Source organism: Mizuhopecten yessoensis, unplaced genomic scaffold, assembly GCF_002113885.1.
Source record: "Mizuhopecten yessoensis strain PY_sf001 unplaced genomic scaffold, ASM211388v2 scaffold716167, whole genome shotgun sequence".
NCBI classification, from domain to species: domain Eukaryota; kingdom Metazoa; phylum Mollusca; class Bivalvia; order Pectinida; family Pectinidae; genus Mizuhopecten; species Mizuhopecten yessoensis.
The window spans coordinates 121172-136958 of NW_018479981.1; the positions used below are offsets into that span (position 1 = coordinate 121172).

Here is a 15787-nt window from a genome sequence, read left to right on the forward strand (position 1 = left end):
GGTTATCTTGTTAAAATGACATAGCTACTTAAAATGGTATTGTGATTACGCCATAGTCATGTCGTGATTACGATTTAGTTTTCTTGTTATAAATGACATAGCTACATATATGTGTATTGGAATTACGCTATAGTTATGTCGTGATTACGATTTAGTTATCTTGTTATAATGACATAGCTACATATATATGTATCGTAATTACGCTATAGTCATGTCGTGATTACGATTTAGTTAACTTGTTATAATGACATAGGTTCTTATATGTGTATCTTAATTACGCCATAGTGATGTCGTGATTAGGATTTAGTTATCTTGTTATAATGACATAGCTACATATATGTGTGTCGTTATTACGCCATAGTCATGTCGTGATTTCATTTTAGTTATTTTGTTATAATGACATTATTACGTCATACTCATCTCGTGATTACGATTTAGTTATCTTGTTATAATGACATAGCTACATATATATGTATCGTAATTACGCTATAGTCATGTCGTGATTACGATTTAGTTATCTTGTTATAATGACATAGCCTCTTATATGTGTATCGTAATTATGCCATAGTTATGTCGTGATTACGATATAGTATTGTGTTATAATGACATCGATATATTTACGTGTATCATTATTACGACATACCTGTTTACGAGAGTTTAGTTTGGTTTAGCTTATTTCATTGTTAATTGCTTAAAAAGTCGCTTTCATTTGAAAATTACAACTACGGTTAATAATTTGCCCGAACAATTAAAATACCACTGTTTTGGCGACCAATACCTACTCCATCATATCCGATTTATTAATGATGTTTGTAAGACAATAAATAGTACTTGAAATGAATGAAACACTCAGATTAAATAAACGTCGATTAAAGTGCCAGAAAAGGTTTAAATATTATTCTCTTTGTGAAAACTGTTATTGACGCACAATGTTAGCAGTCATTCTTGGGCTCTATATTCATACACGGCAATACACAGTGACAGTTATGCTCTCATAAATGACTGTCCTCAATGAAAGGATATTGAAGGGCATTGGCACATCAAATGAAAATATAATTTATATTGCGGAGGCTTTTTTCCCATTAAACACAATAAGTTCACAATCAATCGGCTGTATGGATAAAAACTAACTACGTCAAATTTTAAAAAGAGCGAAATGTGCCGATCAACCAGTGGTTTTACTCCAAATGTTGTTAAATAAAGTGACATACATGACATATACAAAATATATGGAAGCATACAAAGTGGTCTGTCGATACAGAGATCTAAACAAATCATGTTCATTATTTTCTCTATTGCAACATCAGTGGAACTAAATGTCAATAAATTAGAAAAACAACTTCAATCTATGATAATCGTATACACAATGTAGCTAGACTGTCATACTACCGACACACTAGGTAGCACTAACTGACACACTAGGTAGCACTAACCGACACACTAGGTAGCACTAACCGACACTAACCAACACACTAGGTAGCACTAACCGACACACAAGGTAGCACTAACCGACCCACTAGATAGCACTAACCAACACACTAGCTAGCACTAACCGACACAAACCAACACACTAGGTAGCACTACCCGACACTAACCAACCCACTAGGTAGCACTAACTGACACACTAGGTAGCACTAACCGACACACTAGGTAGCACTAACCGGCACACTAGGTAGCACGAACCGACACACTAGGTAGCACTAACCGACACACTAGGTAGCACTAACCGACACACTAGGTAGCACTAACCGACACACTAGGTAGCACTAACCGACACCCAAGGTAGCACTAACCGACTTCCATATGTTGACTTAACCTTTCACAAATACATGTGTCCTCCTAACTGATTCGTTTGATGAAATATAACATTAGTGATACCATACGTTACCTCTTCCATGTGTTACCGTGTACAATTATTGCTTTACTTTACGGGTGTATTGAATTAAATCACTGGCTCCATAACTATCTCAAGTTCATCCTTTTGTCATATAACATTGTAAACTTTGTTTTTGATGATGATTAAAGTGGACATTTTGTCGCGTTGTCACATTTATTTCATGTGATGATTTATTTTCTGTCACGTACAAAGGTAGATAACTTGTTCCAGATTTATGCATTTCAATAGTCTTCATATTTTGGGCATACATAATGCACATTCGATTTTCTATTCGTGTTCATACAATTTCATAAATATTGCCCGTATCCTAAGTCTTGGGTGCCTGTCGTTGATTTAACTGTATTTATCGTTCAGTTGTTTGTTATTGATTTAATTTTATTGATCGGTTATTCAATCAATATTTACAATGTGCGTTGTATTGCCGAATATTATTGTGATTCAATTAGGACATGACTATACATGTTGCGCCTTTGATCAGGTGGAAGTTCTTATATACATCAAATAACTATCGTATTAACAAATAATGAAGGAGTGTGCTGCCCCTAAAGTTGTACTATTGTCATGGTAAACGCTAAGGAGAGATCACGTTAAATGAAGGAGTGTGCTGCCCCTAAAGTTGTACTCTGGCCATGGTAAACGCTAAGGAGAGATCACGTTAAATGAAGGAGTGTGCTGCCCCTAAAGTTGTACTCTGGTCATGGTAAACGCTAAGGAGAGATCACGTTAAATGAAGGAGTGTGCTGCCCCTAAAGTTGTACTCTGGTCATGGTAAACGCTAAGGAGAGATCACGTTAAATGAAGGAGTGTGCTGCCCCTAAAGTTGTACTCTGGTCATGGTAAACGCTAAGGAGAGATCACGTTAAATGAAGGAGTGTGCTGCCCCTAAAGTTGTACTCTGGTCATGGTAAACGCTAAGGAGAGATCACGTTAAATGAAGGAGTGTGCTGCCCCTAAAGTTGTACTCTGGTCATGGTAAACGCTAAGGAGAGATCACGTTAAATGAAGGAGTGTGCTGCCCCTAAAGTTGTACTCTGGTCATGGTAAACGCTAAGGAGAGATCACGTTAAATGAAGGAGTGTGCTGCCCCTAAAGTTGTACTCTGGTCATGGTAAACGCTAAGGAGAGATCACGTTAAATGAAGGAGTGTGCTGCCCCTAAAGTTGTACTCTGGTCATGGTAAACGCTAAGGAGAGATCACGTTAAATGAAGGAGTGTGCTGCCCCTAAAGTTGTACTCTGGTCATGGTAAACGCTAAGGAGAGATCACGTTAAATGAAGGAGTGTGCTGCCCCTAAAGTTGTACTCTGGTCATGGTAAACGCTAAGGAGAGATCACGTTAAATGAAGGAGTGTGCTGCCCCTAAAGTTGTACTCTGGTCATGGTAAACGCTAAGGAGAGATCACGTTAAATGAAGGAGTGTGCTGCCCCTAAAGTTGTACTCTGGTCATGGTAAACGCTAAGAAGAGATCACGTTAAATGAAGGATTGTGCTGCCCCTAAAGTTGTACTCTGGTCATGGTAAACGCTAAGGAGAGATCACGTTAAATGAAGTAGTGTGCTGCCCCTAAAGTTGTACTATTGTCATGGTAAATACTAAGGAGAGATCACGTGTAAAGAAGGAGTGTGCTGCCCCTAAAGTTGTACTCTGGTCATGGTAAACGCTAAGGAAAGATCACGTTAAATGAAGGAGTGTGCTGCCACTAAAGTTGTACTCTGGTCATAGTAAATACTAAGGAGAAATCACGTTAAATGAAGGAGTGTGCTGCCCCTAAAGTTGTACTCTGGTCATGGTAAACGCTAAGGAGACATCACGTTAAATGAAGGTGTGTGCTGCCCCTAAAGTTGTACTCTGGCCATGGTAAATACTAAGGAGAGATCACGTTAAATGAAGGAATGTGCTGCCCCTAAAGTTGTACTCTGGTCATGGTAAACGCTAAGGAGAGATTCCGTTATGCCCACACTCTGTTAGGAGTGATTGTTGTCTTGGTATATTTTCTCGTTATCATGAAACATACTCTCCATAGAGGTGTTGTCAGACGCCACGAATCGACCATTTATTATATATGTCCAATAGACATCATGCATGTTATCATTCATTTGTATGATATTTCCACTCGAGACAAGTTGAAAAGCCTCACAGTTGGTATTTTCCGATTATGTTTTTTGTAGATAACCTACTTGTATCGGGTGTATATTCCTATATGACAATTGTTTATATCGTAGACCGACATGAATGTAAAGAAATAAAACTCGTTTAAGCTTACAAAGTTGTTTTTATTTTTAATTGAAAGTTGAATAGCTGCTACAATGCAAGCACGAAAGGGAAGAGTGAAGTCAACATGAAAAGACGACACTGAGGGGAAAGGAAAAGAAAAAATGATGGAGACAAGTTGTTTAACAATCAAAAACAGCTTCAGAGCAATAACCAAGGCAAACAATGACAGTCCCGCATTTAATGCATTTCAATTATAGTTTACACTCAAGGCGTGTTCTGACCCTATTAAATACTAATCTTATATGTAGCATCATTTAATTGTTGCTTTTTATGTCTCGAGAATTGTACAAGAAGCCATTTACATGATAATACGTGGAAAAAACAGTCAATTTTTATAGAATTGGAAGTCTTATTCAAACCATCGTCATATGTGTCAGAGGATAACTAACTCTGTATCACGATTGTCATAACTGTATTAAACAGAGGCAACAGATACACGGTTATCAGGAGAAACGTTGACAGAAAGGATTAGCAAGCGGTTTTCACGAAAGAAATTGCCGTCGAAAAAAGAGACAATAATGTGAAACAAAGTTTTCCTCCTCTTCTGGATAGTGATGATACTTGTTTTTACTATTGAATATAAGATAACCAGTTTAATATCCTGCATATAATTGCAATTCCTATAAGGTTTGTGACTAGTTTATCAGGCTATCAGTTATACATGTTAGATAGTCTCAAGAGAGATATAACTACGAGGTTCTTTGATCCCATATGAAATGTAAACTAATATAAGATTCTACTTATGAGGTAATCAAGATATGTTACTTAAAGTCTTCTTCATTTATGAGGTGGCGATAGGGTTTACCTTGTTGTGAGGTCACAATAGAATAAATAAAACATTAAGACATTTGGAGGCACGGTAGTCTAGCGGTAGGACGCCTGGATCGTGACCGAGGGTTACGTGTTCTAATCACGGCACGGTACTGTGTTGTAGCTTTGAGAAAGATACTTTACTCCGCTTGTTCCAGTCTACTCAGCTGTAAATGAGTACGTGGTTGGGCAGTGCTAGAATTGTTGAATGCTTGCTGTTAGCGCCGAAATGGCAGCTCCGGCTGTAAGCTCCCAACGGGAGTTGGACAAGGTATTGTCTGGTTGCTAAGGCCTTATAACCACGGATAATAATTTGTGAAACGCTTTGAGACAACCTACGAACTAGGTTGTGATTAAGCGGTATATAAGAACCTCGAATTATTATTTATTATTATTATTATTATTATTAATGATGTAATGGGTGGACTGATACCGGGTGTTCTAATGCATTAGAGATGAAACATAGCATTTGATATGTCAACCGTAATAATGTGTGACTCTATTACCACGATATACCACTTTGAATATCCCTGGCGTCACCTATCCACGGCTAGGTAACAACGATTATGAAGAAATCACTCAGCATATCTTAAAGTCGTCCCCTTTTTTGGTGGTTTTAGCTTATACGAACTATGATTGGGATAACCCCTACTTTGAGAATTGCGGCGATATATACATGAATATATCCGTTACTTTTTAAATACCATTTGTTCCGAAAGGATGAGAGTAGGCAGGCATCAAAAGTGATTGTGTGCCTCCCATCAATTACATTAAGTCACCAACGATCTAAAGCACAAGGAACATTTAAATCTTGGCTGAAACTTAAATTTTATATTGTTAAATCTGGCCATAGTGCTGATGGTTCATGTTCTAAACGCAAACCGAAGCCTTGGGTAGGAAACCTGGCCAGGTAAATGGGTGAAAGGGTTTGACAGGCTTCCCCTGTGGATGTGTTTCTACTTACGTTTCGAAACACTTACGACTTCCTTTCTTTTGACCTTTGATGAAGATGATGAGTCCTTAACTAGTAGCCGTATGCTGCAGTCAACGTCTACAGTGTTGGCTCTCTGCGTCGATAAACACCATTTTACAATCGGGTACGACCGTAGTTATCAATTAACGTCACAAGATGGTTTCCTCTGTAGGTGGACCATCATTCCCTGAGGTCGGTCGTAATGTTTTAATTGTAACTTATTTTGGCACGGTTTGAATGAAATTCTTGTTTAAAAATACATTATTTGTTGTAATCAAAAGTTATACAGTTATGATTTAAAGGCTTATGCTGTCTATGTATTTACACACGTTTCGTACCTTTGATATATTTATTTTCTTGACATGAGTGTCACTACTGCGTCTAAATGGAAGAGATGATAAAGCAAATGTGCACTTTGACTGTTTTGCTGCCTCGATGTTCTAAATGATCAAATACACGGTTCATTTCCTCGTATTTCCTGTGATTATGGGAGGTGACATGATAATGAATACACAACAGCCAAGGGTCGTGTCAGTAGAGGACCTGGTAGACAGGACTACGATAAGTGTCTGAGATAAGACAATGGCGACCACCAGTTGGTTCCCACTGATATTTGTGCTGTTACATATAGCTGAAGGTGAGTCACTTATTGTAAAAAATGAAGGGGGCGATAGTTTCAAAACAAATATATCAATATGTATTTTATTAAAAAAAACGAGTTGTTCACGACCAGGTTGCTCTTAAATAGACGAACTACTAATTTTCGATGAACAAGAACTCAGAAATATATTTATACAAGATATATAAAAAAATATTTGTTTGCCTTGTTATCCACATTATCTAAAAATTTTCCCGTTAAGGTTTGTTGTCTGTTTAAAATGTTGTTTGGGAAATCACGATATCCGATTAATTATAGATCATGGATCAAACGAAACCACATAGAAAGATGGCGATATGATAGCTTTGTTGTCAACATTAACATCAAGACTGAAATGTATCCTTTATATCTCGGATAATATGCCATACTGTATGTATTAGAGTGTATAAATACATCTTGGCCAACAGTTATATCATAACACTTAAAGACATATTTCGTAAATCTTCTGTTTAAAGGTACAGTACATGTGCGTGTTCTCCACTTCAACATGCTTGAGATATCGGCTTCAATAAATCCAATACACAGCATATTATAATACTGCTGTTTTAGGTCTAGTAGGACACGGTCAGCTCTGTCTCAGCTGTGACAATGTGTTGTACAGTGTATTTTAATGTTTGCGGTGTGTTTAAGGTCTGAAAGGAGACGGTCAGCTATGTCTCAGCTGTGACAATGTGATGTACAGTGTATTTATTGTTTGCGATGTGTTTAAGGTCTGAAAGGAGACGGTCAGCTATGTCTCAGCTATGCCAATGTGTTGTCGGTGTATTATAATGTTTGCGATGTGTTTAAGGTCTGATATGAGACGGTCAGCTATGTCTCAGCTATGCCAATGTGTTGTCGGTGTATTATAATGTTTGCGATGTGTTTAAGGTCTGATAGGAGACGGTCAGCTATGTCTCAGCTGTTACAATGTGTTGTACAGTGTATTTTAATGTTTGCGGTGTGTTTAAGGTCTGAAAGGAGACGGTCAGCTATGTCTCAGCTGTTACAATGTGTTGTACAGTGTATTTTGATGTTTGCGATGTGTTTAAGGTCTGGTAGGTGACAGTCAGCTATGTCTCAGCTGTGACAATGTGTTGTACAGTGTATTTTAATGTTTGCGATGTGTTTAAGGTCTGAAAGGAGACGGTCAGCTATGTCTCAGCTGTTACAACGTGTTGTACAATATGTTATAATACGTTTTATGTGGCTACAGGTCTTGTAGGAGACGGTCAGGTATGTCTCAGCTGTGACAATGTGTTGTACAGTGTATTTTAATGTTTGCGATGTGTTTAAGGTTTGGTAGGAGATGGTCAGCTATGTCTCAGCTGTGACAATGTGTTGTACAGTGTATTTTAATGTTTGCGATGTGTTTAAGGTTTGGTAGGAGACGGTCAGCTATGTCTCAGCTGTTACAACGTGTTGTACAATTTGTTATAATACTTTTTATGTGACTACAGGTCTTGTAGGAGATGGTCAGCTATGTCTCAGCTGTGACAATGTGATGTACAGTGTATTTATTGTTTGCGATGTGTTTAAGGTCTGGTAGGAGATGGTCAGCTATTTCTCAGCTGTGACAATGTGTTGTACAGTGTATTTTAATGTTTGCGATGTGTTTAAGGTCTGATAGGAGACGGTCAGCTATGTCTCAGCTGTTACAAAGTGTTGTACAATATGTTATAATACTTTTTATGCGGCTACAGGTCTTGTAGGAGATGGTCAGCTATGTCTCAGCTGTGACAATGTGTTGTACAGTGTATTTTAATGTTTGCGATGTGTTTAAGGCCTGTTAGGAGACGGTCAACTATGTCTCAGCTATGACAATGTTTTGTACAGTGTATTATAATGTTTGGGATGTGTTTAAGGTCTGGTAGGAGACGGTCAGCTATGGCTCAGCTATGACAATGTGTTGTCGGTGTATTATAATGTTTGCGATGTGTTTAAGGTCTGGTATGAGACAGTCAGCTATGTCTCAGCTGTGACAATGTGTTGTACAGTGTATTTTAATGTTTGCGATGTGTTTAAGGTCTGGTAGGAGATGGTCAGCTATGTCTCAGCTGTGACAATGTGTTGTACAGTGTATTTTAATGTTTGCGATGTATTTAAGGTCTGGTAGGAGACGGTCAGCTATATCTCAGCTGTTACAACGTGTTGTACAATTTGTTATAATACTTTTTATGTGGCTACAGGTCTTGTAGGAGATTGTCAGCTATGTCTCAGCTGTGACAATGTGTTGTACAGTGTATTTTAATGTTTGCGATGTGTTCAAGGCCTGGTAGGAGACGGTCAACTATATCTCAACTATGACAATGTGTTGTACAGTGTATTATAATGTTTGCAATGTGTTTAAGGTCTGGTAGGAGACGGTCAGCTATGTCTCAGCTATGACAATGTGTTGTCGGTGTATTATAATGTTTGCGATGTGGTTAAGGTCTGGTAGGAGCCGGTCAGCTATGTCTCAGCTGTGATATTGTGTTGTTCAGTGTATTTTAAAGTTTGCGATGTGTTCAAGGTCTGGTAGGAGACGGTTAGCTATGTCTCAGCTATGACAATGTGTTATCGGTGTATTATAATGTTTGCGATGTGTTTAAGGTCTGGTAGGAGATGGTCAGCTATGTCTCGGCTGTGACAATGTGTTGTACAATGTATTTTAATGTTTGCGATGTGTTCAAGGCCTGGTAGGAGACGGTCAACTATGTCTCAGCTATGACAATGTGTTGTCGGTGTATTATAATGTTTGCGATGTGGTTAAGGTCTGGTAGGAGATGGTCAGCTATGTCTCCGCTGTGATATTGTGTTGTACAGTGTATTTTAATGTTTGCGATGTGTTTAAGGTCTGGTAGGAGATGGTCAGCTATGTCTCAGCTGTGATATTGTGTTGTACAGTGTATTTTAATGTTTGCGATGTGTTTAAGGTCTGGTAGGAGATGGTCAGCTATGTCTCAGCTGTTACAACGTGTTGTACAATATGTTATAATACTTTTTATGTGGCTACAGGTCTTGTAGGAGATGGTCAGCTATGTCTCAGCTGTGACAATGTGTTGTACAGTGTATTATAATGTTTGCGATGTGTTTAAGGCCTGTTAGGAGACGGTCAGCTATGTCTCAGCTGTGACAATGTGTTGTGTAGTATATTATAATGTGTTTGATGTTGTTTCAGGTCTGGTAGTAGATGGTCAGCTCTGTCTCAGCTGTGACAATGTGTTGTGCAGTATATTATAATATTTTTGATGTTGTTTCAGGTCTTGTAGGAGATGGTCAGCTTTGTCTCAGTTGTGATAAGGTGGTGCTGCCTCGTGACTGTGGACACGTAACAAGATGTGGCGTTCACGAGGTATGGACTCAATAGAGACACACAACGAAATTCAATCATTTGCGTTGCTTTAAAGAAAGGAAAACTATTTGAAACATTGTAACGCTTACTTGTTTTTTTTATATTTACCAAATTAAGCTTATCTAAAGAGAAAAACATTGACGTAATTAATGATGAAGTGTTGGCACAATATTTTATATTTTCTATACAGAACTAAAGGATACGGTATTAAATTCTTATTCATGAAGTTCATTTACTCATGCACAAAAAGTTTATCTTGACGAAACCTTTCTCTTTGTTGTGTTCTTTATACGTTAAGACACACTTCAGACCAGGACTGTTCATACTGGTCATATGGCGCTATAAAATATTTGCTTTCTTTGATTTAAGGGACCTGGAGTTACCTTGACCTATATATTTCTTGTAATTATTTTACATATGAAAGCATCTGTACAATTAGTGTATAGTAGAACACTGTTTCCTAGTATTTTTAATACTCCAATAAAAAACAGGTTCTGGTTGTGGGTACACACTACCATCATGAAATTGACTTTCTATTTTATATTTAGATACATGCATATTTTATATTTTTCAGTCAAGGTATTTCTCAATCTTACGTTTCTGCTTCTGCTTCATTATAATAACAAATAGATGGCAATGGAACATGACATAACAAGCCAGTTAAGTGACTCTTCCATAAACCAATGTTTATTGTGATAACCTAGTAATGTCTTTATAGAGTTTTCAAAAGGCATCATAGTCTACATCCTCGCAGTCACTCTCATTTCAGCTCTTTACCAATTTGTCAGTCGAAATTGAAGGCAATCAACTAGCAGTTTGATTGGTCACACATAAAAGAATACCAAATTGCTAGGACGATACATGTGTCTGTCCTTTGAAGATTACAGAATAGCGACATTCGACCTCAAAACCGGTCAACTTTTACCGTTATGCTGTCGCAAAATTCTTTGAGGTACTCAAAGATAAAATTAGTCTTCTTTTGTCATCCACAAGGTGGCAAACACTGAGCATTTTACTTTCCATGACATCTCCAAGGGAATTTACAGTTTCCGAGACAATGGGGATCGAAATATGAACTCTTGTATCAAACTTTTCTATTCGTCATATTTACATTACGATGAAAAAAAGAAGTTACCCCATCAAGAAACGGTTGGTTGTCATGTTTATCTAGTTCGAGTTAGTTAATTCTTAAATTGCTGATTTGTCTGATAGGGGAAATTACTTTGAACTATGCCGTCACAATAAAAAATGACGTCGCAAATCATTGTTACTGGACGTCATTATTAGAAAATTCACCTATGAAGGTGTATCCAATGAATCGGGAAAGAGGGAACCAATAGTGGTTGTGGGAGAAACAAACTTAATCAATGACATAAAAGTTTGAGAGGCGAACTCAGAAATGTTGTTAAATATTTGTAGACGACACTTATAGGTGGTAAGAGTTATAGAGTTATTGCTCTTTAGATACGTTACATACTCACAAGGGCGTTTATATTCAAAGCCGCAACATCCAAATTTTTCTGAAATTTCTTTATTCTTAAATCAAAGGGTAGAATTAACCATATTATTTAAAATGTCCTTTAACGAATCTCCAGAAAAGTTATTAGTTAAAATGTCCTTTAACTAATCTCCAGAAAAGTTATTAGTTAAAAAGTCCTTTAACTAATCTCCAGAAAAGTTATAAATTAAAATGTCCTTTAACTAATTTCCATAAAAGTAATTAGTTAAAATGCCCTTTAACTAATCTCCAGAAAAGTTATGAGTTAAAATGTCCTTTAACCAATCTCCAGAAAAGTTATTAGTTAAAATGCATAGCTATAACTATCGTTGAGTTCGACTCGAGGACATTGCTATCAAGGAGACATGAAGGAGAGGTGAGAGGGTAAAATGTAACAATATCATGTACTGTTATTCAAATTGATATGGTGTGGCATGTTTTTAAAATAGCAGACGACTTTTTTTTTTATTGAACGCGAGGCTTTTCTAGTGCTAGAGTTAAAGGAATGTCACTACAATTATTGTTAATATGTAATATGAATTTCTCGTCTAAATACATCTGAAGAATTCGGATAATGCATTTGGACTACTTTAACTCCATATGATAAACTGAAAAAAGTAAGCAGGGATTTCTTTTGCCATGTGACAAATACTGGTGTTTAACATAGTAAAGGGCATTCGTTTTGATTTTTTCAGAAATGTGTTACAACAAAATATGTGACCAGTAGTGCGGTAATCTGGTACAGATTAGGATGTAAGGCAGCACATGTGAGTATGCGTATTCCTTCATTGGAATTTTATATTCACAATATCAAAGTTCGTTATTTGTTGATGTTCAGATCTTATGTTTTGTTTTGCTGCACCATCTTCATTGCTATTTGTTAACTGATTCCGTATAGAATTTCAATTTTACCCTTTTGTTTTGACGCAAAAGTAGAATGTCTACTTTTATTTACATGTTAATACATGTTATGGAGAAGAGTATAAGCCATAAACAAAAGAAATGATTTCTTTCAAAATGTTGAAGACGTGTGGTGGTTCATCGAGCAATGGCCGCCGTATGTCTGTAGGGGTCGATGAAGCCGCTTTGTGTGTTGGTTGCTGTAACGATACTGCACTTTGTAACCAGCATGGGTGTGGAACATTAGGTATGTAACGATACCACGCTTTGTAACCAGCATGGGTGTGGACATTAGGTATGTATCGATACCACGCTTTGTATCGAACATTGGTCTGGAACAGTAGGTATGTAACGATACCACGCTTTGTATCCAACATCGGTGTGGAACATTAGGTATGTAACGATACTGCACTTTGTAACCAGCATGGGTGTGGAACATTAGGTATGTAACGATACCCCACTTTGTAACCAGCATTGTTGTAGAACTGTAGGTATGTAACAAACCACGCTTTGTAACCAGCATGGGTGTGAAACATTAGGTATGTAACGATACTACACTTTGTAACCAGCATTGTTGTAGAACTGTAGGTATGTAACGATACCACGCTTTGTATCCAACATCGGTGTGGAACATTAGGTATGTAACGATAATGCACTTTGTAACAAGAATGATATTGTGTTGGTATATCATACTTTAATTATTTGTACGCGCTTGAATCGGTTGGCCACTGTCTATTTAAACTTGATTCCATGAGCAAAGCAAAATTATAACTGTTACTAGGAAGTTTTGGCTACTATTACAGTATCTTAGCAGTTTTGGTCAATTAAAACAAAACCTTTAACGAAGAGAGATCAACATTATTTAAGATATTTGAGAAAAGAGATATTGTGACGCTGTGTCTTACTAATTTGATTGTTTGCAGGTTTTGATTCTCACAATAAGATATGCTACAATTGTGCTCAACACAGAACTCCGAATTCTTGTGATGACGTGACAGTGTGTAGCCAGGACCAGGTGGGTGATCAATGCATACTAGGATTTGACATTAATGACATGAATTTTGAGAAAATATCTAGGAATTATTAAATCACTTTTGACATTATTAACGTACATTTAACATGCTTTGCTAAAAATCCTCTTGGGGGAAAAATACTTCTTATTCATTTATATGAAGAAGAGTTCAAACCATATGTATGTTATGATAGTCGACAGTGTGTTTACTAAAAAATCTATATTTAAACTTTGTTTCACAAATATCTACTCGACTTAGTTTTGATCCCATCCAGATATCATGTATGAACAATCTATATTTTCACATTTCTTAAAACATGCTATTACACTGATCGAGTTGTGTAACGAAGACACAGAACAAGCTTGTAAGACTTACATTGATGTACTCAATGTAACAATATTAGCGGTCGTAAGTACAGACGTAAGAAATATTTCCTGATTCAGGTTCCATGTATAGGTCCTATTTGTTTCTGGAACCACAAATCCTTTACAACCAGATTACGCAAGGATGCTTAGGGTAAAAAAAAGTGTTAATCAAGATAGTTAGCTATCTGAAGAAATGAGAAAGAAATTAAGTCCGGTAGGCTGTAGTGGTTTTTTTTTCAATAAAAGATCTGACATTACATAATATCTATACACTGAATTGTAAATAAAACGTTTCTTCATGTTGTCATTTCTTGTTCATATTTGTGGTCCCAATTGAACTACATCGACAGACGTGTTTCATATCAAAAACAGCCTTTGGTCCAGATAGCCTCTACACCAGTGGATGTTTGCCTGTATCGGTAAGTAAATCGAGTGTGCTCAATGTTTATCATTTCTTAAACTTATCATTTAAGGCAGAACTTTTACTGACGCCGCGTTTTTTTTTGTTTTTTTTATAATGATCACCTAATATACTTACCATTTCAGCAATGCGCCCAGTCTGACATCTCAAGGTGCTGCCATTCCTCCCTCTGCAATAATAATTTAAATGTATCGATGACGTCATCGAGTGTCCCCAGCATTGGCACTACACTTCCCACGACAACACGTGCAGTTACCACAGTGACATCTCGAACGACAAAGACCACAGGTACATGTAAGCTACATATGGAGAGTAGGTTAACATGATGTTTAGAAAGTTGTTTGGTGACTTCAAGCAACGATGTCATAGTTCAAATTTTCTAACCGATCTGCTTGTATTCGCTTACATATTTGAATTTATATAAAGTCTAGTAGAAAAAAGGAAGGGAAATAATTTCATTTGTAGATTGTAGATGACCTGTTGATATTTTGTCTTAGAATTACAATGTCACCAATGTTTTCCTGAGGTGGTTAGATATTTATTTTCCTGAGGTGGTTAGATATTTATGTTTTATACTCATAACTTTTATCCGATTTTACTTTCTCATAAATGAATTAAAAATATAGGCTTGTTATGCGTAAAAGAATATTTCTAGTAACAGAAACAAAACAAAAACTATTTTTTCATTAAACATTGACAAAACCAAGATCCGCATAAGTGTGAATACAGAAACTTTAAAATAAAGGAATGCTTAAAAACATCTATAGCAAGGTTGTTTTCCACTTCGATGACTATTTCGACAGTTGAATGCATCAAAGTAATTATCTGTCTCGTACACGTAAAGACAGTTTATATATCAGGTAGAAAACAAACATAACAAAATAAAGTGTATTTAACTGACTTGTACCTGCTGTTTTTATTGTTTACCTCTTATTAACCCTGTGACTATCTTCTAATGATGTTTTTGTTATTTTTAGCTGCCAGCTGTGCCTCAGGTTGGATATCTGATATTTACAATAACGTGAAGTACTGTAGACATGAGGATACAGGGCTGACAACCTGGCACGCCGCTAAGGTAACAAGTACCCATATTTGTAGTTCAGAAGAGTTCCGAAATGTGCTGTGGATAAAAGTCAGAAAAACTAGTGTTGTAAAATCAGTAATCTATGATGAATTAATATCGCTATGTGACTATTGGCTTAATACAGAGGTACCAAGGAAGTTTATTGACAATGTTTGCACTGGATGGCACGCCATTGGTGTACGATTTATAAATAAAAATACATAAAACTGACGTTCCCAAACAGCCACATTGTTAATTACTCTGACAGACCAGGTATGTACGACATATGGAATGGCATACTGACCTATTTTTCTTTATCAAATGTTTCGTACTTTAAGTTGGTGGCCATTCAGGTTTGACGTATCAATATATGCTCAGAGCCACCTATTATTTCTCATTTTCATTCAATATTCATATATGGAGACAGGCCATTTGTGAGCGGGCCAACACTCACCTACCAATCGTCGAGTCACAAGATCAACTAGATTTCATTCACTCGCTACTGAAAGACCGCCAACAAAAAACATTTAGAAACGGTAATATCGTCATTTTACAGTAACTAAATGGTTATCATATACGATCAGTTTCAATAGTTTAAACAGA

General features: G+C 36.8%; 1 protein-coding gene and 1 long non-coding RNA gene across 3 annotated transcripts; both read left to right on the plus strand.

The window, feature by feature from the left end:
* The first annotated feature begins 85 nt into the window (after positions 1-85).
* Positions 86-3847, plus strand: LOC110441923. 2 transcript variants are annotated; one of them, XR_002461964.1, is made up of 2 exons: positions 86-1444; positions 1607-3847. It is a non-coding gene; the product is annotated as an uncharacterized LOC110441923 (long non-coding RNA). The 2 variants fall into 2 exon arrangements; XR_002461965.1 differs by having other exon boundaries at positions 1629-3847.
* Positions 3848-6504: 2657 nt separating this feature from the next.
* LOC110441920 lies at positions 6505-15787 on the plus strand. The gene is made up of 9 exons (XM_021485229.1): positions 6505-6590; positions 9833-9924; positions 12118-12189; positions 12449-12569; positions 13246-13337; positions 14051-14119; positions 14247-14409; positions 15099-15196; positions 15612-15787. Exons 1-9 carry the CDS (start codon positions 6536-6538, stop codon positions 15741-15743), a joined length of 894 nt encoding a protein of 297 aa, XP_021340904.1. The 5' UTR covers positions 6505-6535; the 3' UTR covers positions 15744-15787.